At 42.9% G+C, this 27,855-nt stretch overlaps 1 protein-coding gene across 2 annotated transcripts in view; it reads right to left on the bottom strand.

Annotated features, from left to right (window-relative positions):
* The window catches only part of ano5b (anoctamin 5b), a 31,015-nt gene extending 11,285 nt beyond the window's left edge, over window positions 1–19,730 (bottom strand). Inside the window, exons 1-8 of one of the 2 annotated variants that reach the window (XM_004543238.3) lie at window positions 19,435–19,730; window positions 14,763–14,807; window positions 9,218–9,276; window positions 4,483–4,590; window positions 1,031–1,099; window positions 570–854; window positions 259–378; window positions 77–183 (exon numbers count right to left, since the gene is read on the bottom strand). In XM_004543238.3, the coding sequence (XP_004543295.1) occupies window positions 77–183; window positions 259–378; window positions 570–854; window positions 1,031–1,099; window positions 4,483–4,590; window positions 9,218–9,276; window positions 14,763–14,807; window positions 19,435–19,501 (860 nt within the window). In that variant the 5' untranslated portion in view covers window positions 19,502–19,730. The remainder of the gene's footprint in view (window positions 1–76; window positions 184–258; window positions 379–569; window positions 855–1,030; window positions 1,100–4,482; window positions 4,591–9,217; window positions 9,277–14,762; window positions 14,808–19,434) is intronic. The other variant, XM_004543239.3, reaches the window with a different exon arrangement.
* Between the last annotated feature and the right edge of the window lie 8,125 nt (window positions 19,731–27,855).

Here is a 27,855-nt window from a genome sequence, read left to right as displayed (position 1 = left end):
AAGCAAATGAAGAGTTTAACATCAAGACAAATGGAAATTTTAGACGTAAGATGATATGGGACGTGTGTTTGTTTACTTGATGAGGTTGAGGGGCTGCTCTTTATAAAAGCAGAGAAACCTGGCCCAGTGCTTGTACAGGTTGTAACGCTCCTCTGCATTTCTGCCCTTTTTCCAGTACCGACACTGAAAGCGAAAGACACAATGTCAAAACAGGACCCGCTGAACAAAACACACTTTGAAGTTGGCAACGTGTCTTACATCATGAAGGGGGAAGGCCGCCGTGTAGGTCCCATTGCTGAGTAATCGCTTGATTCCCGTCTTTTCTCTATCTTTCTGCCCCTCTTTGTAGTACGCACAACGAGACAGGATGTAGAACACCTACCAACGAGAAGGAGGTTTAACAGAAGATTAAAGGATTTGGATTTACCCTTTCAGCCAAATGCATTTTACGTTTTGCCTGACTGATACAAAACACTTTTGTGGTCATTGGGGTAAAACCCATAAAAGGATCTTAATTAATAAAAAACAAAATCATTAAGAGATTTAAAATATATCTTTGAAATACTAACAATTCTATTTCTTGTGGATGGTGGGAAGAAAGTGTCTTTGTCCCCGATGAGGAAGAAGTCAGTCTTGGTCTTGTCGAAGTGGTAGGTGAAATAGTCCGGTTCTGGGTGCATGATGTTGCCCGGCAGTCGAAAAGGCTGCGTGAGCCACTCCAGAGCGACATCCTGACTTTGAGGAATGTCACTCTTCTTGAAGGGAACTTTAATCTTCAAGACATCAGCGTAGGTGGCCAGTACATCCCTTGGAGCGTGGATCTTTAGGAAATAGGTCTTTTGGTCCTTGGAGTCCTGGTGGAAAAATAAGGAACACTTAAAGGAAGCATCTTTGTTAGGATTTTTGAGGCAATAATCATGGCATTGTCAAACACTGAGCCATCCCTTTAAGACAATTATATCTGGACTCAGGTGTGCCTTAGCACACTGTCCACTAGGTGGCGCTTGAACTACACAGTTGAATTTCTTACCGATTTGTCTTCTGTCTCCAGTTCCAGTCCTCTTTTCTCCAGGTTGGCTTCAAACGCCCTCCTTCTCTCCTGTGGATAAACACACAAACCAAAAACATTGGCGCTCAACAGACTCATGCCTGTTTTCCTTTTTACGGATCCATGACAGGGACATTCAGCCAAAGCCTTTTCCTATTTATTTATGAGTATTTACGACTCAAACCTTTACAGTTTTCCCAAATGAAGGTATGAAGGCCTACAGGCACGGGTTTTGGATTAAAACTGGTAAAGCACCAGCAACTTATTCAGGGAAAAGTTGACATCTTAATCAACAACAGGCACTGAGCATGTCAGTAACTGACAGCACAACTGCCCACATGTCTGCTACAGAAGCACAAAAGTGACCTTCACTCCTTAATGTAGGGAGGGATGGCCACATAACAAAACATTTAAAAATATAAAAATGTACCTTTATTTGATACACTTTGAATGAATCAAAATAAAACATGACAACAGTGAGCTATAAAAAATAGCTTATGTATATATTCAGTGTATTCAAATGACAGATACAAAAATGTGGTTAAAGTTGAAATCTTGGCAAGCCTCTTAAAGCAAATGACAAAAAGTGTCATGTTTGTGTTGGATGTTTGGAAACTCATGCAGAACATTTCAGATGCCATCATGAAAGTGTACCATGTCTGGTTTTCTAACGTCTGCTAAAACCCACGTGAGCTTGAACGTTGTCGTTTTGCTATTCAACATCCAGCATCATCTTGGTCAGATCAAACTTTTAGAACAGAGGTGAACACGCCCATATTTATACATCACGCACCCCTATACGCCCTGTGGTGCCAGGTGTGGTTAACATGAGGGTACCCTAGCAAATGACAAAACATTTGCATTTGATTGAGTGAATACATTTCAGCAAAGTTAACAAAAAACTGTATTACCAAGATCATACCTACATATGAATGTTTGATCTCGTACAATCTTATCCGTGAGGGCTGTGAGAGTGAAAATGTAAACATCTTCTCCTCGGAGTGCAAGGGTATTTATAACACTTCCTTGGGGATCTAGTGTGCTCTATGTCACTGCATCAGTGATTTTTCTCCCTGAAATGCAACTGAGCAGCACTGGCCCTGTATCCAGACGCAGCTCCTGTGCTCTGCTATCCTGGATCTTAGAGCTCTGTGTCTTTTTTATATATGCTAGGCCACGTGGACATTAGATGAGACAGATGCCACTTGTTGTGGGAGCATGTGTCTCTTTGTGGTTTTCCTTGTTATCCAGTGGGTGTATGTGATACTCTGAGAGTATGCACCCCACTGATAAGTCCCTCCTGGAGGATTAAGGAAAGTATTTTTAAAAGGGATAAGACTCAGTCTACTGCCATTTGTCTCGAGTTTGGAGGTTGTTAAAAGAAAATACTGGAATTTGCCATTAAATAGTGAATCAGATCTCTTATGTGGTAAACTTAAGCATGACATAATAAGTGTTCAGAGGGGTGTACTATAAAAGAAAATCAGCATAGTAACTATTAGATAACCTGCTCCAGACCAGATTACTGTAGGTTTCAGTAAGCTGCATTTTCTCTGACACCGTATCCTGTAAGTGTAATATAGATACTTTGAATATGCTCCATAAACGGTAAATTGACTCTACTGGAGCACTCAAAGCATTTCATACAACGTGCACTTTTTTCTACACCTGAGTGCTAATGTAACATTCACATCCTGGTAAATGCACATTGGGGTTCAGTATCTGGCATGCAGACTGAAGCAGCCAGGGATTGAACCACCAACCTTCCACTCAGATGACCTGTTCTACCTCTTGAGCTAAAGACTACTCAGAATATAATCAGTAGAGCTGACTAAACGCTACTGAGTAAAGCCTAGCCTTGTGTCACACTGTCACAGTAATTTCCTTTCATTTATATTCAGAAGGTCGTGTACATTTTTAGATTTGGCCTTTTTTTTAAACATTGCTTTGTTTTGAAGCTTCTAGAACACAAATGAGAAAACTGTCCATTTATATTTGCACCATATTAACCACTGAAGATATTCAATTAACAAAATTAATTCCACTTTGATCTGGCGACAAACTTAAGCAATTCTCCTTTAGGAGGCTAAGGAAAAGTGTAAAAGCTAAACACACTGAGCAACCTGTAATCTTTAAGTGCATGCAGTTTTAAGTTTCAGAGCTCTAAAGTGCAGTTTTCACATTAGAAATAAGCAGTAGTGCCAATGTAGTAGAAATATATTAATATATTTAGGCCTATTTTACCACTCTGTGCACTTGTGATAATTTCCACAGAATTACTCTCATCAGTTCCTCTGATATTGTCTCTGACTGGAGTAAAAACCCAATTTTGTACATAAACAGAGCTAGATGGCATTAGCCAGCAAAGCCTGGCAATGTTAAACTTGTTCCACTCCTCAGGTGACCACTCCCTTGTTGTTTCTTTAATAGCTTTGTATCTATGTGATGTTTGCACGTCTACTTTTTTCCCCAAGCAATTTTTTGACCACTTGGGGACAGTAAAAACAAATTTCTGAGTACAAAAGAAGCACACAGCGAAATATTGCAGGTATTCACTTCTTTAAAGGTTTGTTTTTGGGCCTTTAAAGTCTCCTGAAGGATGTATCTGGCTGTTTGGATCCGCTATGTTCACCATCCAGCTTCTGTGTCCAAAAGAGCCCCTTTCGAGGGCACGATATAACAATCCACAATGTTATCTTTCTCTGTTTAATCTGTTTCTTCTACAATACCCACCAAATCCACAATGCAACATATAGTAGTTTTCCAAGGCCTGTATATTAGTTTCTGCAAACATAAACTATGCAAACATAGTTTCTTCCCATAATGGAACCGCAGCGATGACTGTGATGAATAATGCAAAGTTGATGATGACCAGTTAAGTGTCTGAAATCTTGATTTAGTGCTGACGCACAGTCAGCACTAAATCAAGGATGTGTCATAGCTTGCAATTGTATGACACTATTCCCTCTTCACTGCTTGAAAGGAAGGCAACTCATGAAGGCTCACGAAGATATTTCGTGTACCTTCACTTCTTAAATAACTGAGGGAGAACTCAAGATATTTAACCCCTTGAGAGGATCTTCTCTTTGGAGGGTTGTTGACCCACTGCTATTAGGATGTTTAAAGCCCCATTCTCACATTGCTTGAGATGATCTCAATAAGTTACATGATGAGGAGGAGGCACAGTGTCTTATAGAGGTTTCACATCTTGGCCTTGCTTCATATCTTGGCTCATAGGATGTCTCACATGATTAACAGCCTGGGTTTCCATTTACAAATGTCATATGTTCACAGAAAAGGGGTTGACTCTCACTTCCTCTTTACAGCATGGATTCCTGTTCCAGTTAGAAATTGCATAATAATATTGTCTGCTAGCATTTTAAAACGCTGAGTAGGCAAGTAATGACAATTTGGCCCTTTTCTGTTACGCTTACCTGTTTCTTTTCTCCGTCCTTGTCATCTACGTAGGACAACACAAAGTCTATTCTTCGTACTCCGTCCCTAAAGAACACAGTGTCTCTGCTTGGGTCTAGTTTGTCTGTCTGCAGGAGAAACAACCACAAAGTAGAGCTTTTAGCTTTGAAACATTGGGAAGCCAAACATACGTCCACCCTTGACAGATACAGACAGAAACAAATTAAACTGACTCAGGCTTGCACTCATACAACTGGATACATAAAAAGCACAGAGGAAATATACCCTCCTGAGTCACAAAGAAAAAAATATTTTGACATTAAGCTGAAATCATACTTAAAGATCATACAGATGACATAACACCTTGTGTCAAAATTTGGAGAAGGGGCTAAAATGACAACTTCAAAAGTCCATTATGGATAAGAAGTATTGTATATGATAGATGTTTGAAGGAAATAATCTTTCCATGGCAGCCTTGTTCCACTTTGTTTAAGAGAGTTCTCACTTTCCAGAGGGCTTTATTCTATTCTTTTTTTCTTTATCCAAACAATACTCAGGATTTTCTATGAATCTGTTGTGGTCAGTGCCATACTCTATGCTGTTGCATGCTGGGGCAGCAGGTTGAGGATCCTGGATGCCAACAGACCCAATAAACTCATCCGTAAAGCCTGTAATGTTGTAGGGGTGGAAATGAACTCTTTAAAGGTGGTGTCGGAGAGGTGGATGTTGTCCAAGATAAAGACAGTGCTTGACAATAGCTCACACCCACTCCATGAGTGGGTGTGAGGTCAGTCACAGGAGCACGTTCAGTGAGAGACTGAGATTATCCAAATGCATCGCTCAGAGACACAGGAAATCACTCCTGCCTGTGACTATCTCACTGTACAATTCTCCATCTAATGCACACGTGCGCACTGCAATCGTTGCACATCCTTAACATCACATCCTCTGCAGAGAAAATTACAAAGTCAATATAACAATGTGATCTATATATATTTAATTTTGTGTAATATACTGGGATATTTATTATTAGATGCATTATTATTTATTTATAACTTTGTTGTATAATATTTATTGATTATATTATTTGATTTAGTTTAGTTAGTTACTGTTCTTTACTGGGATTAATAAAGCATTCTGATTATGGTTTTCCCACTTATCAGAAACATCAAGATCATTTGTTACTCTGACAGCTTACTCTTGAAGCATCTGTCTCAGCTTATTGAATCGGCTATAACTAGGAGCTAGTAAATTCAGATCTTAGGTTATCTAAATCATGCTGAAACCAGAGCTGCTGAATAGAAAGTCGCGTCATCTCTGTTCACTCCAACTGGCCATTGTTTTACAGCAATGGTGGAGCACGGAGCTTTGCTAAATTTCCAAAAGTTAGCAATACATGGTAGCCGTGCCATAATCATATAGCAGCAGAGAAGTTTGATATGCATTTTTCAAAGGTAAGAAGTTGAGAAACAAGTCTGTGTGTTATCAGTATACACTCTATTTTAGGACTATTTGAAGACTACATGACAAGAGGCAGTAAGTCCTGGTGTCCACTACGGAGGACAATGAAGTTTAGTTTTGGAAGTAGTAAAATTACTGTGCAATTTTGATATCCTACTAACTCAAAGTTAAGACTCTCAAATTGAAGAAACAATTCTTATGCAATCGAATTATAATATCTGCAAAAAGTCCCCAAAACAAACAGTGTTACTTAACCTCTCTTGTGGCCATAAAATATGGAAGCTGAAATTTCCATCATTTTGAAATGAAGTCAGAGAAGTCATGCAGATTCCATAAATGCTGCTTGACAAAGTGATCGTAAACTCATGTCCCCAACATAGGAAAAAAATTAATTGCTGGGTCTGAGGATGATATATGCAGTTTAGACCACTGATTACAGAGACATCAACCCGTTCTGGCTCTTCAGCCGAAAAGCATTTTTAAAAAAACACTTTCTCTGACTAGAAACATTTAGAGGGCAACAATGATGACTGTAAAGAAACCAGATTTAACTGCAAAGCCTGAACGCTACACAATCAAAGCCTAACATTACACAAAAATAGCGGACGGTAGAGGAAAAATGTGTCGTGTCTGTATCGTTACTTAAATTTCAGTATTTGATTACCTGAATGCATTTAGAATTCTAACATTAAATACTTTTCCATTAATGTAGAAATTCATCTTTACTGTTTCCGTATATAAGAAACCTTTACGCTTAAATAAACAATAACCATTATTTTCAGCTACTCTAATTTCATCTATCATGCATCCATGCACGCACGATCATTAAACAAAAAAAGAAATTGAATGTATGTTAGTTTTCTCTGCATATAAAGGCAATCTGAGTTTGTACTATACATTAAATAATTTAGCTTGGGATCTCGAAATAACTGGTGCTGCATGGTAGGTAGCAAAACGAGATATTTGAGCTGATATTCAATAAAAATAGTGAGAAATAGCATGTCTTAACTCCACTTTGAGCTAGTTAGTGTGAACTGCCTGTATATATATTTTTAATGTTTATAGATAAAGTCTAAAAATAATGTTAATTAATTTAATGCCCAAAACACACTACATGGAAAACTTGAGTTTAAATGATGTCATTTTGTGGATTAGCTTTGTTGTTCTATTAGTATGTTTCACATTTATATGGCTTCATTTCTTATTATGATATTAAATCTTTGCTGCTTTTCCATTTTTGTTTATTTTAATCATTTTTGTCTGTCATTGATTGCATGACCCGTCTTGCAATGAAAGAATAACAAAATAAAAAAGGTAACATACATTTGAATTGAAATGTTTAAAAAAAACAAAACATACTTTAAGAACTATATACTATTACAGTGACTTGACTAGGACTTGAAGTGCCATGTTGCCTGAGCAGTTTGCTGCACTCCACCCAGGGTTTTTTTTTTTCTTTCTTATCAGACGCTGTCATTGACTAACAGACTTTCCTCTAAAGGAGTGTGACTCAGCTTCTTATATTCAGGGTGCAATTTGTGGGGAGAAAACCACAGAGGGTTTATTGTCTGAATCCTGTTAGTGTTTATTACTGCTGTCAGTTTCCCATTTATAACAACTAAACTAATTATAACTTCAGCTAAACAAGATCACACAACCACAGCCTTTAAAATAATATTACAACATTTTTCTGTGACATTATCTGTCTTATTATGGCTTTAAACACAGGTGACCCAGTCGAGACAAACTGTTTAACATCCCAGATTAAATCACATTTCCACTTATTGCTATTTAACCTCAGTTTTAAATGAAAAAATCTTAAATTTCAACTGCACAAAATGCTGCCAGTTTAAAAATAATGCAGCAATATTAGGCTTAGAAAACAGACTTTTTCTGCAATCCTGCAGAAAAAGTCTGTTTTCTGATTTTTAGAGTTAACATATATGCAAGTTATGTGTTTTACAGCATCCTGAACCATATGTGAATGACTCTCAGGTTAGGCTCGATCTTTTCACTCAGGAGTGTGGCTGCTATTCTTTATCGGCCCATCACAGTAGCGGCACCATTACTTTCAAAGCCAGCAAGCAGTGCACTTCATTTCTTCATAGACAGCGGCCTGTTGAGTGCAATTCAACGATTTTAAATACAGCATTGCAGAACTCATAGTTGTAGGAAATTCAGATGTTAACAATCGGGGATAATCAGTATTTTTCAAGTATTTTTTTCCACACGAAGTAGAAATATTTCTAGGATTTTCTTGTGAGTTTCCTGTTGATTTCTCCAGGTAATTTAGCTAACTCTGAAACAACAGTGCTTAGTGGTTTAATAAAAAAAAAAATAGAATAGAAGCACTCCAGATCATTCCCCTCCCCTACTTTGTGTCATACCTGTCACAGGATCACAGTGCTGAAAGTGAAAGACAGCATCTGATTTAAGTGTTGTTTGCACTGTGGATCATTTCAGATGCAGTGCTAAAAATCAGATGGGGCGGTAAAAATAATTTGGCAGAAGCAGGGACATATAGACCAGAGGCAGAGGAATACAGCTTGGTCAACTACACCCTGTTTGGACGGTTAATAAAACATCTTTTGACCTAATGAGAAAATTTTAAAAATATAGCGATTCAGTGTTCAATGGTTATGCACTGAAACCTCATGCACACATATCAGAAATATACCATCATTTGTATTATTAAGATACATAGTGCATCTGTGGAATGACCTCATTATGTCACTGAAAAACCAAAGAGACAGTTTATTTCAGTCTTGCTGAAATGAGCGGCACTCTGTGATAACATGGCTATCTTGTGACTCATCAGAGTCATCAATCAGAGGGGTGAGTCACCAAAGGGTCATCTAAGATTTTAAAATTACTCATACATACAGTGAACACTGACATAAACAATTTAGTTGACTACAAAGGAAATAACACACAGACAAAAGGCTGCTCAATTAACTGTTAATGGAAATCTTAATGGAAATAGATATTTTTATATATGCTTGTTTACATTTAGTAGGGAGATAGGAATCATCATGAAGTTAGCAACTAGCAGCGTTTCAATGCATCCAGTATGTATTGTATTAAACAAAGGAGGCATAGCACATTAACCAGTGCTTTGTGTGCACATCGGTTTACTTTTGAAAAATAGTTGCTCTGAGCTGACCAGCTCCTCTCATACAACTAGCAAAAAAGTGATAAACCTTTAACTGTCATTCCCAAAATGTCTTAATTTTTTTTAGCTAGCTAGATAGAAAGGGAATGTGTTGAAATGCTCACAGATACACCAGCACTCACTTCTGTATTTCCTGGCAGTGGTGCCCTTTCAGATAAAGAACCATTTCCGCTGCTTTCATCTGCAAAATAAATGAAGAAAAGAATAACATCAAGAGAATTATACAGCTGTACAGAAGAGTGCAGTAACAATGCTGTTCATGTTTTAGAATTCAGTCTTTGGTATGTAATAGCATAGTAATTATCTAGTTATTATCGTATTATTGTATTGTAATTGAACTGGTCTAAATACACTCCATCCATTCATCCATCCATTTGCTTCCAATCCAATTCAGGGTCACGGAGGTGGTGGAGCCTCCTCCAGCTGCCATAGGGTTAAAAGTGGCATACACCTTAGACAGGAGTTAACTTGACACACAACTCAGTGTGAGGAATATCTGCAGAGAAACCACACAGGCACATGGAGAACATGCAAACTCCACACAGAACGGTCCCATGAACTCCAGACTTTCTTGCTCTGAGGTGCAACAAGATGCTAACTACTCCACCACTTTGCTGCCCAGTCGAATAAGTCGAATCATTAAATGATATATTTGTTCATGTCAGTAAATGGTTGTCTCACGTAGGACTTAGTGGTCTTTTTCATGTTAGTTTGTGTTGCTGAAGGATTAGCAGCACATAAACTCAAACATAGCCAATCTTAAACAGGTAACCCAGAGACGGGTACCTGGTTGAAGTGAATTAAGCTTAAAATGCACATACTTACAAATTTGCAGACTTTAAGCAAAAAACATGATTAATGAATTAAACATGATTGATTTTTCTAACTTCTCAAAAGCAATAGTTGCATATATATCATCTAAATTGACAGTAAGTAACTGTTAAACTAGTTCAAATAATTTGGACCGCAGGATAAATTAAAGCTCACTCATAACAAAAACATCCCTTTAAGAAGAATCAGCTGCCAAATTACTGTTATGGCTACAAATGCATAGTAGACAGCATCAATATAACAAGAGCCAATGAAAAAAAGACTACAGGAGGCAATATCAGGAGATACTGACTATCACCATGTTTGTAAGTACTGAGTTGAGAGAGATGAAAACACAAAGGCCACATTGCACATACACACTTATGCAATGGCTCGCCACATTCCAGCAGAGCCTCTCCGGCCCTGCGTGGCAGACTCTGGCAGAGGAAATGTGCTCATGTTGCACTGCTCTGCTAGCCGCCTGCTTCCCTATTATTCCTGGATGGTGGGAAAGCTGCACTTCCTGTGGGGGAGGCTGCATGACAAAAACATCAGTGAGAGGGAGGAGCTGGCCATTGAGGTTGCTGTTGTATCAAAGGGTCCAGCCTCCTCCTAAAAGAAGCACACACGCAGCACACAAAGAACACAAAGCGCTTCAGTCTCCCTCAGCTTGCACTGGCAGAGACCTTTCGTTAAGCAGGAGGGTCTGACAGACAGCAGTGACAGCCAATAGCAGCAGTACTTCACTGAGAGGCCTAAAGAGGCACTTGGAGTAAGAATATGGCATATCAGTTAGACTATAAGAATCCACAGGAAATATAAGTAGCATATTACACCGTCTTTCCAATTAACCCTGTGTGAGCTGCTTTTTTCCTCTCCTATCTTTTTTATCCCACTTGTTTTGGTCTAACTCCAACTGTGCCAAGCCGTCCACAGTTATCACAACCTGGCTTAGAGCAAACAAAGGCAAAAGGCCAGCAACTTCCACAGAGAGACAGACTGAAGGAAAACACAAAGTAGCGTTCCCTCTGTGAAACAGGGCAACAGACACACTTACTAGAACAGATGGCCATAAATGAGTCTTCACTGGAAATTACTACCACGTATTAAAATGAGACAGCTATTAATTTGGGCAAAACTGAATAAGTGAGAAGTGCCATGCGCTCTTTTAACTACCCACTTTCCACCCATTTAACCCAATTACACGTCTCCTGCTATCTATTTACAGGAGCTGAGATACTCTCTCGTCAGCATGATTGTCAAAAAACATGTTACTAACTTCGTGGGAAATGAACAGTGGCATTTTGAACCATCTCCAAAACAAATGAGAGCACCATTGCTGAGTATTGACCCTGATATAGCCAAACAGCATTTCAAAACCTGTTGCATGACTGAGATGCAGTTGAGAGATGTGCTTTTAGTGATTCCAGTTCATAAAAAGTTGTGCATACCTCATGCCCATAGGTCCTGCCCTGTAAGACACACCACAAGGCCAAAACTGGAAGTAGATCAGTGCAAACTCATCCAGGAGGTAGTGACTTTATACATGTGCGATGCAGCCAAGAACAGAATCAACTAATCTCTTTTCCTAAATGAGTTGATTCTATCCAGAGACATGATGCTGTACTGATGTTCAGACGGAGCAGAGGAAGGCGAGAGATTCACATGTAGCCGAAGCAGAGGCATCTGCTGGTGTTATGAGCTGTAAACAGAACAAGGTTGTAGCAGATGTATGCACTGAGCTTTCAGAGCTTTATCATAAGAACAATCGAAAAACTATTTTCGCATCTTTACTTTCTGCATCATTGGAATTTGAATCGTGTTAGGAAATAACAATCATTAAGATCTTTAAGATAAAGTCTATCTGTGTTGTGCGAAAGTCTTGAGCCACCCCTCATTCTTGTAATAGTGGGCTTCAGCAATAGTTCTTCAGACCTTCCAAAGGTCTCTCAAAGTTTTCTTTTGTCATTAGCTGTTTTTTCACTTATTTTCAGTCTACTCTTTACAAATCCCCACTTTCAGAGGAACATTTGTTTTATTGTATAAGCCACTTAAAACTGACCTAATCATCGTTCAACAATAAAAAAAAAAATCACCAACTCAAGAGATGAACCTGACACAGGACCTGGGAGATGCACCCACTGATCCATCTAATGTTTGCTGAAGCCACATCAGAAATATCAATAAGCCATTTCTAACGAACAGGAACCAGGAAAGGAGGCTGAGGTATGCCAAATTACACAAGGAATGGACTAAATGAATCCAATTTTCAGACCTTTGGTTTGATACAACATCTGTATCTGTAAAACACAGTGGAGGCGCCGTCCTGGTTTGGCGCTGCGTTCCAGACAAATATCTCCCCTCAATTACTGATTCACATCAAACTTATTCCGTCAGCAAGATTAAGAACAGTGAGGAGTGACCAGCATCAGAGTTGGAAAATCTCCATTACTCTAAATAATTAAAGAAATCAGAAATCAATTCACATTACATGAGTGGAAGAGAAGAGGAGACCTTGTGCCAGGATACCGGTTCCCTAAAGACAGCACTGATCTTGCAGAATAGAAAGAAAAGAAAGCAGGGGCTATAACACTTCTGTCACTGCTATCGTCTAACAATAATCTATCTTTATCCAGACAATCTAATGATATGAAAATACAGACAAGCCCGTGCTGCCTTTCTATTTACAGTAAACTGACAAAACTTGATTCTGTGCTCGCTCCACTCTTTGCAGGCAGGCAGCCTGCTCGAAGGATATGTGTTCATGAAGATATATGCAAAGCTGGACTAAGGTACAACCAAAGTAGTCAAATGTACCTCTGCACAATCACAATCATTTCTGCTACAGGACTGCCTGTTACAGAAAAGGTGTCTCTAATTTCTGCAGCTTTGGGGACACATGCAGCCCCCAGATGAGACGCACACATAGCTTCACTTTTTGTGTGACGCTGTAAGGCTAGCAGCCTCATCACACTGAGTCACCGAAACAAAGATTATGAAAGTCAACCTGCATTTCTCAATCTGAAACAGCATCCTGGGTTTAGTGTTTATCTAACATGAGGATGTGAAAGTTTACATCACCTACCCACTCAGTCACCCACTCATGTGTACGTTAGCCACATGAATGGCTAATGTACAGCCCCTTACTGCTTCCCTAGGAATTAAGAGGAAGAATAGCAGGCAGGTGCTGGTAATCAAATACACTTGATTTAAAGATCACTGTAAGTGTGAACACCTCTATTAAAGCAGATGTTTGGGCAATTTGGAGGTCTAGGTGTGTGTTATTATCACAATACACACAATATGTGTTATTACATATTACCAAGAGGGACATCAATAATAGAAAAACAATTGCTGCTCATTAATTTGGATAGGATTATAAGGCTATTTCCACACCGTCTGAAGTTCATCCTTCTACAGTGGGAAACATTATCCACAAGTGAAAAACACAAGACAGCTTCCATTCTTCCCAAGAACACATTCTAGCAAATTCACCTCAATGCGATGCTCAAAAAAGAGTTGAATCTCAGACTTTAAAAGACTTAGGTTTGCAAAGTTACATTTGAACAAACCACAAGACTTCTGGAACCAAAGTGGAAATGCTTGGTCATAATTCACAGCACCGCGTTTGGCAGAAACCACACACAACATGACACAAACACCTCATTCCCACTGTGAACGCCTCTGTATACCAAAGAATTCTGGAGTCAAATGAAAGGTCATCTGTCCAAAAGCTAAACTTAATCATGCAACAGGACAATGACTCGAAGAACAGCATTCTCCAAAATGATATCAGAGTCTGATAAAGTCACTTCAACTTATTGCTCTCAAGGACGGTTATACAATTTAATCACTCGTGGGGTGAACATAGATTTTCACAAACCTGCATGGAGTCCTGTGACTGCGCTTACATTTTACTTCAGTGCTTGGGCTTTATTTGCATTTCTGTGCCACCACATTTGAGAGGAACACACTGTATTTCATTTTTACTTTGAACTATAAGAATGCATTCAAAGTATGATTGTGTTACTCCCTGTAATAATGAAGGCATACTTTACAGGCTAACATACCACAGGCTAAGAATAAGCTACTGCAGAAGGACTGATGGCTACCTAAAGAAAAAGCTAGCTGTAGTAGCTATCCTTCTTTACTCAGCAAAAGACTATCTGAAGCCAAATGAGTTTGTTTTTCTTCTTCTTATGTCAGACTTATGTTTGAATATGGTAGTCCCTAATTTCTCGGTGATTAGTGGACCTTTTTGGGTAATGTTATCAAAGGTTGCTCATTCTTGATGCTGTAGTGGAAGCACTGAGGCAAAGTATTCAGGCAGAAGCTTGTTAGAGCTTCAACATATCTCTCCTGGGCCCACAGAGTCCACAGGCTGTGCTACATACCGCATTTGTGAGTAAAATTATACATGCAGGAGTTTTTCTGCTTTTATAGTACTAGCAAAACTTTGCTATAAAAAGTTATACATGTTGCTTATGATATAAATCATCAAATAGCCTAGCCACAAGTTGAAATACCATGGGCACATATCTTAATTCAGCGTCTGGGTGCATGCACCAGTACAAATAGTACAAATTTGACACAGTACACAGCACATTAAGCTACCAGACGGCAGACACTTAAGCAAATGGCTACAATATGAAAGCTGAGATAGCAGACAGAGAGGCATTTGATTCTGATCAGCAAACAAACAGGAAAGCCGTAACAAATTTACATAAATGGAGCATACGCAGTGACATTAAACATGATGACGGCACGCGATGGAGGGTGCGAAGAGAAATAGCAGAGATTACAATGACGCGAGGACGGACAGACAGGCGTCACATAAAGCCTCTGATCTGCCCATACCTGGGTGGAGATTAATCCTGAATGCAGTCAACACAGCAGGAACATCTTTAAGGGACAGACAGACAGTGGTTAGGAGGTGGAATTAAACTGTAGATCAGGACAACACAAAGGTTAAATATTGAGCCATCAGACTTTCACTTACACAAGCATTAAAAGAACAGCATAAAAGTACAACAGAGAGTCCTATCACTGCTGGAAATCAGACCACAGCTTTTATATGTTGCAGATCATCGAGACCACTGATGAAAAGCACTCGCTGTGTTTTTGTACCTTTGATTCAGTATCAAGCAAATTGTTTTTACTATGACTCAAGCAACATGCGTGGGCGCCTATGGTTCAGAAGAGGCCCCGCTAACAACTCTCGTGTAGCTCTTCAGTGTGCCTGGCACAGAGCTAGAATGTCCTGCTTGCTGTACTGAAACAGGCGTTCTATATTTTACTCGATTAAGAGCTCTTCAGAGTGTCGTTCGACCTTCCACTTTGACAAATGGAAAACACAGCACTGGTTTATTATGACAGCATAATCCTTTCTCAAGAGAAGTAATACAAACATATCACAGACTGCTCTACAACTTCTCTCTATTCATGAGTTTAATAATACCAGATGGGGCATGAGGGCTCAATTGCAAATCGATGTATATGAAATATTAATGCGATGAACAATACTGTAGTCTAAATAGGGGTTCCCACTCAAAGTCATCCAATATGCAGGATCACGCGAACCACAAGTGAGTCTTGATGAGAGCATCAGGCAAGTATGTCAGGTTTTTACAAAAAGAACTGAATTAAATTTTAAAATTTGATGCAAAAACGCAAATAAGAACTTTTAATCTTGCAAGCACAGTGCACACCCTGTTTCAGTCAAACCACAACATCCTGAGCTCAAACCCAGGGCCTCTGTCTTCTAGGACGAGGCATCCTCAAAGTCTGCCACTCAACATTTCCTGTCAATACAGCTGACTATATTCAAAATGCATCCAGATTAATATAAATGTTGTTTGAAAACATTGAATACGTGAGGCTTTAAACATATACAAGGGAACACTACTGATAAAGTGGGTTGTTTTTTAATGGTGTCTTATTTCTAGAAAGCATTGTTTGAAATGTTGACAGTTGTGTTTTCACATTTGTATCATGCTCATGTTGTTGCCAAGAACACAAGTTTCCTTTCTTATCATCAGGAAATTGTTGATACTTTCCTGACAATTACCGGAAAGCTTGAACAGTGCCAGCTGAAGAGGTCATATGCAGAGCAGAAGTCATAATTCATCGCGTTAAACAGACACAACATAACACGCCTGGACTTCAACACTTGATGTGTCTGACGGGCTTTTAAGGAAGAGATGTTTGACGAAATTTTTTGAAAGGATGACTGGACGAGACAGATTAGGGCACAAAAGTAGCTTCCTTGCGTCTATGATATGAAGGCCTTGGGCGTTTTGTTTGCCCAATAAGTAGATTAACAACATTAACCAATGAGAGACGGCACAACAGTGAGTCAGGTTCCTGCATCCAAAGCTGCCCTGTAAAGAGCACCCATATAGACTGGTGACATATTAAAGGAAAAACTCCTACACTCCTACAGTAAGGATGTTGGTGAGGGGGAATGGTTTGCTGCTTTGAGTGCCCTTATCACCTAAGAAAAGAATCAATATGGAGGTGTTACCTTTTGCCCTGATAAAACACGTCTATCCTGGTGGGACTGGCACGATGGGTCACTGAATCTTTTGATCAGTATGAAAATGACACGAATCATTTGCTACTGAACTTTCCCTCACAAGATCTCCACCCAGTCGGTGATGGTGGTGACAGATAGTGCGTTCCTCTACAGTCATCAAAGCACCAAATCAGGGGCGTATCTTCTGGAAAAACGATATTCCAAGTTTTCATCAGAGTCCCAGCGACTTTTCAGAGGTGTTTTCACATGTGCGCTTTGGGCAAATTTTGCAAAAATTGAGTCAGGATAGATGTTGTTGTTCTTTCTCAAACAAAACACAACAGGAAACACTTCCCTTCAGCTGTTTTCGCGCTACTGCACATGCTCTGTGTGGTTTAGGCGAGGGAGCTCCCTGCATGCCGGAGGCGGCACAGACGACGCCCATTCACTAGCTGTAAATGCAACGAATTCTAAACAGCGCTGTTCACACATCAGCACAGCGTAACATCAAGCATCCTTTGCACTTGGGAACTGACATTTAAAGAGTGTCTAATGCCTGATCCAGCTGATATCAGCCTTCTCACGTGCACCTCTGTCAGGCAGTGGCTAGAGACGTTCAGGGAAGTCTGAAAGTGTGAAAACAACTTTTGAAAATCCGCTAAAACTATTCTGGCATCGTGCGATGGCCCGACACCTTACTAAGACACATGATGGGTTTTTTATTTGTCACTTGTCTCTACAAAAACGTACCAAAAGGTGAAAGCCCAGAGGAAAAAAAGAGGCATATGCCACCTATGATTAAAAATTTATAGAGCAAAAAATGTATTTCATGCCCAAAACAAAAGGTCTGTACTCTGAAAATAGTTCTGGCAGCACAATAAGACCTCATCTAGTCTTACTGTGGTTGTGGTGAGAGGACGTCTTGCTTGCCTGCCATGTGTTATTCTGTTCTGTTTGCCTCCTCAAAGGGAGTAATTTAATTACAAGGCCTGTTTCCATAGCAACTCTTTGGCTCTGCTTCACCTCTGACTGGCAGATGACTTCATCAGCTGGACTGCAGATTGAGATCACCTTAAAAGGAGGCAAATCCCGATATAAATGAGTAATTAATAACTATTGAGGGCACTTAAAAGTGGAGTCATTAAGATTTTTTCCCTGACTGTGAACTGGCCAAGAAAAAGATTTAGTGACAGAGGGTGACAACAAGCAGCAGGTTGATTTTAGAAAACCATCCACCAAACGGTATACGCTGTCCATGGACATCTGGTGTTTATCCAGCAGCAGAATGTCATGTACGATTATAAATCAGTGTTTGGGCAGCTGTGAACAAGGTAACACATACAGACACACACACTGAAGTGAGGACTGAATCCTTCCTCTCCTTTGTTTAGCCTTTCACTTGTGGCTGAAAGTCTGGCCTGATAAGAGCCCGAACAAAGCCTCTGTAGAACAGCAGTCTTTTAATCTACTGCTCACTCTAAATAAACAGCCACGTGTCCTTATAAACAACCCTCTAATACACACAGCGGAGGATATGCAAATACAAACAGGGAAAGGTGTAATTGAGGCATCGTAATCTTAACTCAGACATGGTTTGATTGAATGAAAATGCTGGAAAATGTGTTCTATAAACGTTTTGTTTTTCTCTTCTCATAATGGTCTTGTTGTGATGCAGTGGTCTGTTAGGCAGAGGTAAGCAGGCTCACAAATTAAAAGGCCCGGCTGCTCTTGTCACAAAAGCAACAGAGGTTTCCAGTGAACCTAATTCATCTTGTCCTCCAGCAGGTCAGCAGATATCAGCACATGCCATGCTCTTACTGCAACTTGAGTATACTTGTATTTTTCCTGTTATGGATTTGTGTTTCTTTTGGAAACCAGAGCGTCTCCTGACTTATGCAAAATCTTGCTGGATGCCTCCAGACGTCTGTGGCTCAGTTTTAGAAATGCTGAAAAGTTTCCCACTGCACACGTGCAGAGTTTCAAATGTCAGCGAGAGGACAGCATAAAAATGAAGATTTAGTGTTTGTGAGGCAAAGACATGGGTTATTCAGACTGGGATGGACTGACACATAGTGCTCAAAACATTAAAAGTGTCATTAACTCATAGATCTGCTACTTTAGATACTGGAGTGAAAGCAAGTCATTTAATTCATTCATTCATTAGTAAGATTCATTCAGGACACAAGTCCTGTGCAGCAATGTCATACAATCCTCTCAGGACTAAAACGACCGCAGAACCAAACCATTAGGTTTCACAGTGCTCCATCAACTTAACTGACTTTCTAATGTCCACGTAGAAGCAACAAATCACGGTAAGCCGACGTAATTCAACCAAATTCACGTCTGAAAGCATTCCTGTGGTGGCACATTGTTCAGACTGTGAACCTCCAGAGAGGTGACTTCATGTGACTATAGGCGAAGAGTCAGTAAAGCCTGACTATCTCACAGGGGGCTAGTCCCATTAGATAAGGTGACACATGTTAGGCTTGACAGATAGCAAAAAGTATGTTTACTCACATGCTTTACAGCATGGATCAATTTGTCTTCTTCTCTAATTTAATTCGTTAAAAAATGCCTGAGATGCTTCTAGGATAGTTTACTACAGTGTACACTGAGATATTGTGCGCTAAAAATAAATATGCAGTCTGGCTCAGTTTGGGAAACAGACTATGTGTGTGACCTCAGTGTCACCCTGCAGTTGTAAGGGACTTGGCTGTATCAAAGCAGTAGACAAGAAGAACAAACAGCATGTGTGTTTTGGTCATGGGATCTCTGGTGCAACCCAGCATCACTAACTGGGCTGTATACAAGCACAAGCCGAGTAACCAAATTACAGCCACATGTAGAAATGGTTTTGCCACGTAAGACTAAACAACTAGAGGACATATATATATTCACCCTTCACTGCTGAATTGCGAGTTTACAATGAACCTCGGATTACTGTAACTTGTAGAGCGTCGCTCTGCCACAGCAGCTGCCACATTTAGAAATAAAACCGTGCATTTATGCGGTTACCTGCAGCCCTGGCGCTCTGCAGCTCGATCAGAGTCTCATCCTTCGCCTTACCACTTATTCGTCTCATAGCGGCTAGCGCTGTTATTATAACGGCTTCACCTTCTCGGGAAAGTGGGTAAGGCGGTGAGGATGCCGCTGTCTCCTCTCGGTGTCTGTGAAGACCAGCACTGGGTGATCACACACTGAAATCAGCGAAGAGATCCAGGTCAAGGGAGGGTAGATGGATCATATTTACACTATAATCGATTTTCACTGAAACGGTCCCAACACGGCTCCTGAGTGCTAACCGAGGAGACCAGGCATAAAGGGGAGTGGCTCTGATTTTTTTTTTCTGTTTTTTTACGTCGGCAAAACTGGGTGTATGTGTGTGTGCAAAAGAGAGAGAGAGATCGTGTAGGAAAAATTTGTCATGTGGCGAGGCTGTTTTTGAGAAATAGCACCATCTTGTGGTCATTTTGTAGTACTGAAGCTTAACTTCCTTTATTTTTATGGCCTCCTATTGTAGTGAGACAAGCCAATATTTCATATGAAGAGTTTGAAAATAAAGAGTTAAAAATCCTACTTTGTTCGATTCAGGCTCATGTTAAAAGGACTTATTTTCTCTCATATATATACATATAGTGTTACAATGGATTCAACACAGCTAGAGGTTCAAATAACTGAGTTCAGTATATGTGCAAGTGATCTCTATGGGCGTGCAGTTCTTGATATGAGCACAGAATCCCATCTTTTGTTCAAACCTTCTGTTTGCAAGGGGCAGCAAATCAGAAGAAAGTTGGCTTAAAGGGTTGGGAGTTAAAACAGTGGATGAGCTGAGGGGCTGCACCAAGGAGCTGTGAAACTTTACTTTTTTAAGTTTTAATATCACTATCTATCGATCGATCGATCGAGATATATATATATATATATATATATATATATATATATATATATATATATATATATATATATATATATAAAAAAACACCCAGCACGCCCCTGCGGGCGGTTTATCCTTCAAGCTCGGGTCCTCTACCAGAGGCCTGGGAGCTTGAGGGTCCTGCGCAGTATCTTAGCTGTTCCCAGGACTGCGCTCTTCTGGACAGAGATCTCCGATGTTGTTCCTGGGATCTGCTGGAGCCACTCGCCTAGCTTGGGAGTCACCGCACCTAGTGCTCCGATTACCACGGGGACCACCGTTACCTTCACCCTCCACATCCTCTCGAGCTCTTCTCTGAGCCCTTGGTATTTCTCCAGCTTCTCGTGTTCCTTCTTCCTGATATTGCTGTCATTCGGAACCGCTACATCGATCACTACGGCCATCTTCTTCTGTTTGTCTACCACCACTATATCCGGTTGGTTAGCCACCACCATTTTGTCCGTCTGTATCTGGAAGTCCCACAGGATCTTAGCTCGGTCATTCTCCACCACCCTTGGGGGCATCTCCCATTTTGACCTCGGGACTTCCAGGTTATACTCGGCACAGATGTTCCTGTACACTATGCCGGCCACTTGGTTATGGCGTTCCATGTATGCCTTGCCTGCTAGCATCTTGCACCCTGCTGTTATGTGCTGGATTGTCTCTGGGGCATCTTTACACAGCCTGCACCTGGGGTCTTGCCTGGTGTGATAGACCCCAGCCTCTATGGATCTTGTGCTCAGAGCTTGTTCTTGTGCTGCCATGATTAGTGCCTCTGTGCTGTCTTTCAGTCCAGCTTTGTCCAGCCACTGGTAGGATTTCTGGATATCAGCCACCTCCTCTATCTGCCGGTGGTACATACCGTGCAGGGGCCTGTCCTTCCATGATGGTTCCTCGTCTCCCTCCTCTTTCTTGGGTTTCTGCTGCCTGAGGTATTCACTGAGCACTCGGTCAGTTGGGGCCATCTTCCCAATGTATTCTTGGATGTTCCTTGTCTCATCCTGGACTGTGGTGCTGACACTCACCAGTCCCCGGCCCCCTTCCTTCCGCTTAGCGTACAGCCTCAGGGTGCTGGATTTGGGGTGAAACCCTCCATGCATGGTAAGGAGCTTCCTTGTCTTTATGTCAGTGGCTTCTATCTCCTCCTTTGGCCAGCCTATTACCCCAGCAGGGTACCTGATCACGGGCAGGGCGTACGTGTTGATGGCCCAGATCTTGTTCTTACCATTCAGCTGACTCCTCAGGACTTGCCTGACCCTCTGCAGGTACTTGGTGGTTGCAGCTTTTCTAGCGGCCTCTTCATGGTTCCCATTTGCCTGCGGGATCCCCAAGTACTTGTAACTGTCCTCTATGTCTGCAATGTTGCCTTCTGGTAGTTCAATCCCCTCAGTTCTGACTACCTTCCCTCTCTTTGTTACCATCCGACTACACTTCTCCAGTCCGAACGACATTCCAATGTCATTGCTGTATAGCCTGGTAGTGTGGATCAGTGAATCGATGTCTCGTTCACTCTTGGCATACAGCTTGATGTCATCCATGTACAGGAGGTGGCTGACAACTGCTCCGTTCCGTAGTCGGTATCCGTAGCCAGTCTTGTTAATGATCTCACTGAGGGGGTTCAGGCCTATGCAGAACAGCAGTGGGGACAGAGCATCTCCTTGGTAGATCCCGCACTTGATGGTGACTTGTGCTATGGGCTTGGATTTGGCCTCTAGTGTTGTACGCCACATCCCCATTGAGTTCCTGATGAAGGCTCTTAGGGTCCCATTGATCTTGTACAATTCTAGGCATTCCAGTATCCAGCTGTGGGGCATTGAGTCATAGGCCTTCTTGTAATCAATCCAGGCAGTGCACAGGTTGGTCAGTCTGGTCTTGCAGTCTCGGCTGATTGTTCTGTCTACCAGTAGCTGGTGTTTTGCGCCTCTGGTATTCTTGCCGATTCCTTTCTGTGTCCCGCTCATGTATTGACCCATGTGCCTGTTCATCTTAGCCGATATGATGCCTGACAGGAGCTTCCATGTAGTACTGAGGCAGGTTATTGGTCGGTAGTTGGAGGGGACCGGTCCCTTCTTGGGGTCCTTGGGGATCAGGACCGTCCGGCCTTCAGTTAGCCATTCCGGGTGTCTCTCGTTAACTAGCAGCTGGTTCATTTGTGCTGCCAGACGCTCGTGGAGTGCAGTCAGCTTCTTCAGCCAGTAGGCGTGAACCATGTCGGGCCCTGGTGCTGTCCAACTCTTCATACTGGAGACCCTTTCTTGGATATCTGCCACTGTGATGGTTACTGGACCCTGTTCAGGGAGGTCGCTGTGGTCAGCCCTCAGATCCTCTAGCCACTGAGCATTGCTGTTATGGGTTGCATCCTTCTCCCATATGCTCTTCCAGTATTGCTCCGTCTCCAGCCTTGGTGGTGCTATTCTCTTATTGTTCCCTTGCCACTGAGAGTACACCTTTGCTGGTTCTGTGGAGAACAGCTGGTTTATTCTCCTGCCTTCTATCTCTCTGGTGTACCTCCTCAAGCGGCTGGCCAAGGCTGTGAGTCTTTGCTTGGCAGTTTCCAAGGCCTCAGGTATGGACAGCTTGCTGTATTTCTTAGGCACCTTATTTGTCGCACCTTTCTGCAACTCCGTTAGTTGGCTAACCTCCCTCCGTGCTACTTTGATCTTGCCCTCTAGCCTCCTTCTCCATGGAGGGTACTGCCCCTTGTCACTGTTCAACTTGTAGCCAAGCATCTCACTGATCACTGCTGCCGTATTGTAGATCAGCTTGTTAGTGTCGGTAATCGTGGTTGTAGGTATTGTCCGTAGTGCTGCATTAACATCATCTAGCAGACCTTCTGAGGGAACTTCACGTAATCTTGGTAACCGGCTACGCGGGATCCAGGTTTCAAGCTTGGCCATGATCCTATTTTTCAGGTCAGTTCCTCTCGCACTCAACGATCCTTCTCCTATCGCACTTGGGGCTATGTACCCAATCTCGGGTGGGGGTGATGATATCTCCCCCCTGACCTGGCGTCCTGACTCCTCCTTGCCGTAGCATTTGTGTTGTACCTCGTCAATCTCTAGCTGTGAGAGCAGTCCCTTCTTTCGAATGTTGGAACACTGAGCTACTAGTTGTTTCGCCGTCATTGTGGATGTTGGGTATCGAAGAATCCATAGGTCCCTCATCCTATTCATGTAGCCCCTTCCGCCAGGGTTACTTGCATAGTAGCATTCCAACAACGCCCTGTTTTCGTCTCTTGCCCACCGATGCCTTCTTGTTCCAGTAGCCCACTTTTCGTCAGGGTGCCCTGGTTCCTCAACACCTGACGCGGACCTTGTTGATCCGGGCGACGTCCGAGCCGGCATGCCTTCATATTTATCTGTCTCGCTCATGTCTGCGGTAGGCTTGCTTAGCATAGGGGGTCTAGCCTTAGGACCCTTACTGGATACAGACGCCCCAGGCAGGAATCGAACTTGCGATCCTCTGTGTAGTTTAACCACTACGCTATCCAGCTGCTAATATAATATATATATATATATATATATATATATATATATATATATATATATATATATATATAAAAAACACCCAGCACGCCCCTGCGGGCGGTTTATCCTTCAAGCTCGGGTCCTCTACCAGAGGCCTGGGAGCTTGAGGGTCCTGCGCAGTATCTTAGCTGTTCCCAGGACTGCGCTCTTCTGGACAGAGATCTCCGATGTTGTTCCCGGGATCTGCTGGAGCCACTCGCCTATCTTGGGAGTCACCGCACCTAGTGCTCCGATTACCACGGGGACCACCGTTACCTTCACCCTCCACATCCTCTCGAGCTCTTCTCTGAGCCCTTGGTATTTCTCCAGCTTCTCGTGTTCCTTCTTCCTGATATTGCTGTCATTCGGAACCGCTACATCGATCACTACGGCCGTCTTCTTCTGTTTGTCTACCACCACTATGTCCGGTTGGTTAGCCACCACCATTTTGTCCGTCTGTATCTGGAAGTCCCACAGGATCTTAGCTCGGTCATTCTCCACCACCCTTGGGGGCATCTCCCATTTTGACCTCGGGACTTCCAGGTTATACTCGGCACAGATGTTCCTGTACACTATGCCGGCCACTTGGTTATGGCGTTCCATGTATGCCTTGCCTGCTAGCATCTTGCACCCTGCTGTTATGTGCTGGATTGTCTCTGGGGCATCTTTACACAGCCTGCACCTGGGGTCTTGCCTGGTGTGATAGACCCCAGCCTCTATGGATCTTGTACTCAGAGCTTGTTCTTGTGCTGCCATGATTAGTGCCTCTGTGCTGTCTTTCAGTCCAGCTTTGTCCAGCCACTGGTAGGATTTCTGGATATCAGCCACCTCCTCTATCTGCCGGTGGTACATACCGTGCAGGGGCCTGTCCTTCCATGCTGGTTCCTCGTCTCCCTCCTCTTTCTTGGGTTTCTGCTGCCTGAGGTATTCACTGAGCACTCGGTCAGTTGGGGCCATCTTCCCAATGTATTCTTGGATGTTCGTTGTCTCATCCTGGACTGTGGTGCTGACACTCACCAGTCCCCGGCCCCCTTCCTTCCGCTTAGCGTACAGCCTCAGGGTGCTGGACTTGGGGTGAAACCCTCCATGCATGGTAAGGAGCTTTCTTGTCTTTATGTCAGTGGCTTCTATCTCCTCCTTTGGCCAGCCTATTACCCCAGCAGGGTACCTGATCACGGGCAGGGCGTACGTGTTGATGGCCCGGATCTTGTTCTTACCATTCAGCTGACTCCTCAGGACTTGCCTGACCCTCTGCAGGTACTTGGTGGTTGCAGCTTTTCTAGCGGCCTCTTCATGGTTCCCATTCGCCTGCGGGATCCCCAAGTACTTGTAACTGTCCTCTATGTCTGCAATGTTGCCTTCTGGTAGTTCAATCCCCTCAGTTCTGACTACCTTCCCTCTCTTTGTTACCATCCGACTACACTTCTCCAGTCCGAACGACATTCCAATGTCATTGCTGTATAGCCTGGTAGTGTGGATCAGTGAATCGATGTCTCGTTCACTCTTGGCATACAGCTTGATGTCATCCATGTACAGGAGGTGGCTGACAACTGCTCCGTTCCGTAGTCGGTATCCGTAGCCAGTCTTGTTAATGATCTCACTGAGGGGGTTCAGGCCTATGCAGAACAGCAGTGGGGACAGAGCATCTCCTTGGTAGATCCCGCACTTGATGGTGACTTGTGCTATGGGCTTGGAGTTGGCCTCTAGTGTTGTACGCCACATCCCCATTGAGTTCCTGATGAAGGCTCTTAGGGTCCCATTGATCTTGTACAATTCTAGGCATTCCAGTATCCAGCTGTGGGGCATTGAGTCATAGGCCTTCTTGTAATCAATCCAGGCAGTGCACAGGTTGGTCAGTCTGGTCTTGCAGTCTCGGCTGATTGTTCTGTCTACCAGTAGCTGGTGTTTTGCGCCTCTGGTATTCTTGCCAATTCCTTTCTGTGTCCCGCTCATGTATTGACCCATGTGCCTGTTCATCTTAGCCGATATGATGCCTGACAGGAGCTTCCATGTAGTACTGAGGCAGGTTATTGGTCGGTAGTTGGAGGGGACCGGTCCCTTCTTGGGGTCCTTGGGGATCAGGACCGTCCGGCCTTCAGTTAGCCATTCCGGGTGTCTCCCATTAACTAGCAGCTGGTTCATTTGTGCTGCCAGACGCTCGTGGAGTGCAGTTAGCTTCTTCAGCCAGTAGGCGTGAACCATGTCGAGCCCTGGTGCTGTCCAACTCTTCATACTGGAGACCCTTTCTTGGATATCTGCCACTGTGATGGTTACTGGACCCTGTTCAGGGAGGTCGCTGTGGTCTGCCCTCAGATCCTCTAGCCACTGAGCATTGCCGTTATGGGTTGCGTCCTTCTCCCATATGCTCTTCCAGTATTGCTCCGTCTCCAGCCTTGGTGGTGCTGTTCTCTTATTATTGTTCCCTTGCCACTGAGAGTACACCTTTGCTGGTTCTGTGGAGAACAGCTGGTTTATTCTCCTGCCTTCTATCTCTCTGGTGTACCTCCTCAAGCGGCTGGCCAAGGCTGTGAGTCTTTGCTTGGCAGTTTCCAAGGCCTCAGGTATGGACAGCTTGCTGTATTTCTTAGGCACCTTCTTTGTCGCACCTTGCTGCAACTCCGTTAGTTGGCTAACCTCCCTCCGTGCTACTTTGATCTTGCCCTCTAGCCTCCTTCTCCATGGAGGGTACTGCCCCTTGTGGCTGTTCAACTTGTAGCCAAGCATCTCACTGATCACTGCTGCTGTATTGTAGATCAGCTTGTTAGTGTCGGTAATCGTGGTTGTAGGTATTGCCCGTAGTGCTGCATTAACATCATCTAGCAGACCTTCTGAGGGTACTTCACGTAATCTTGGTAACCGGCTACGGGGGATCCAGGTTTCAAGGTTGGCCATGATCCTATTTTTCAGGTCAGTTCCTCTCGCACTCAACGATCCTTCTCCTATCACACTTGGGGCTATGTACCCAATCTCGGGTGGGGGTGATGATATCTCCCCCCTGACCTGGCGTCCTGACTCCTCCTTGCCGTAGCATTTGTGTTATATATATATATATATATATATATATATATATATATATATATATATATATATATATATATATATATATATATATATGTTGATCCAGGCCATCAACACGTATGCCCTGTCCGTGATCAGGTACCCTGCTGGGGTAATAGGCTTGCCAAAGGAGGAGATAGAAGCCACTGACATAAAGACAAGAAAGCTCCTTACCATGCATGGAAGGTTTCACCCCAAGTCCAGCACCCTGAGGCTGTACGCTAAGCGGAAGGAAGAGGGCCGGGGACTGGTGAGTGTCAGCACCATGGTCCAGGATGAGACAACGAACATCCAAGAATACATTGGGAAGATGGCCCCAACTGACCGAGTGCTCAGTGAATACCTCAGGCAGCAAAAACCCAAAAAAGAGGAGGGAGACGAGGAACCATCATGGAAGGACAGGCCCCTGCACGGTATGTACCACCGGCAGATAGAGGAGGTGGCTGATATCCAGAAATCCTACCAGTGGCTGGACAAAGCTGGACTGAAAGACAGCACAGAGGCACTAATCATGGCAGCACAAGAACAAGCTCTGAGCACAAGATCCATAGAGGCTGGGGTCTATCACACCAGGCAAGACCCCAGGTGCAGGCTGTGTAAAGATGCCCCTGAGACAATCCAGCACATAACAGCAGGGTGCAAGATGCTAGCAGGCAGGGCATACATGGAACGCCATAACCAAGTGGCCGGCATAGTGTACAGGAACATCTGTGCCGAGTATAACCTGGAAGTCCCGAGGTCAAAATGGGAGATGCCCCCAAGGGTGGTGGAAAATGACCGAGCTAAGATCCTGTGGGACTTCCAGATACAGACGGACAAAATGGTGGTGGCTAACCAACCGGACATAGTGGTGGTAGACAAACAGAAGAAGACGGCCGTAGTGATCGATGTAGCGGTTCCGAATGACAGCAATATCAGGAAGAAGGAACACGAGAAGCTGGAGAAATACCAAGGGCTTAG

This window comes from Maylandia zebra, linkage group LG1, assembly GCF_041146795.1.
Source record: "Maylandia zebra isolate NMK-2024a linkage group LG1, Mzebra_GT3a, whole genome shotgun sequence".
Lineage (NCBI taxonomy): Eukaryota > Metazoa > Chordata > Actinopteri > Cichliformes > Cichlidae > Maylandia > Maylandia zebra.
The sequence above is the reverse complement of the archived record's forward strand: the minus strand, read 5'-3'. Positions and strand labels throughout refer to the sequence as shown.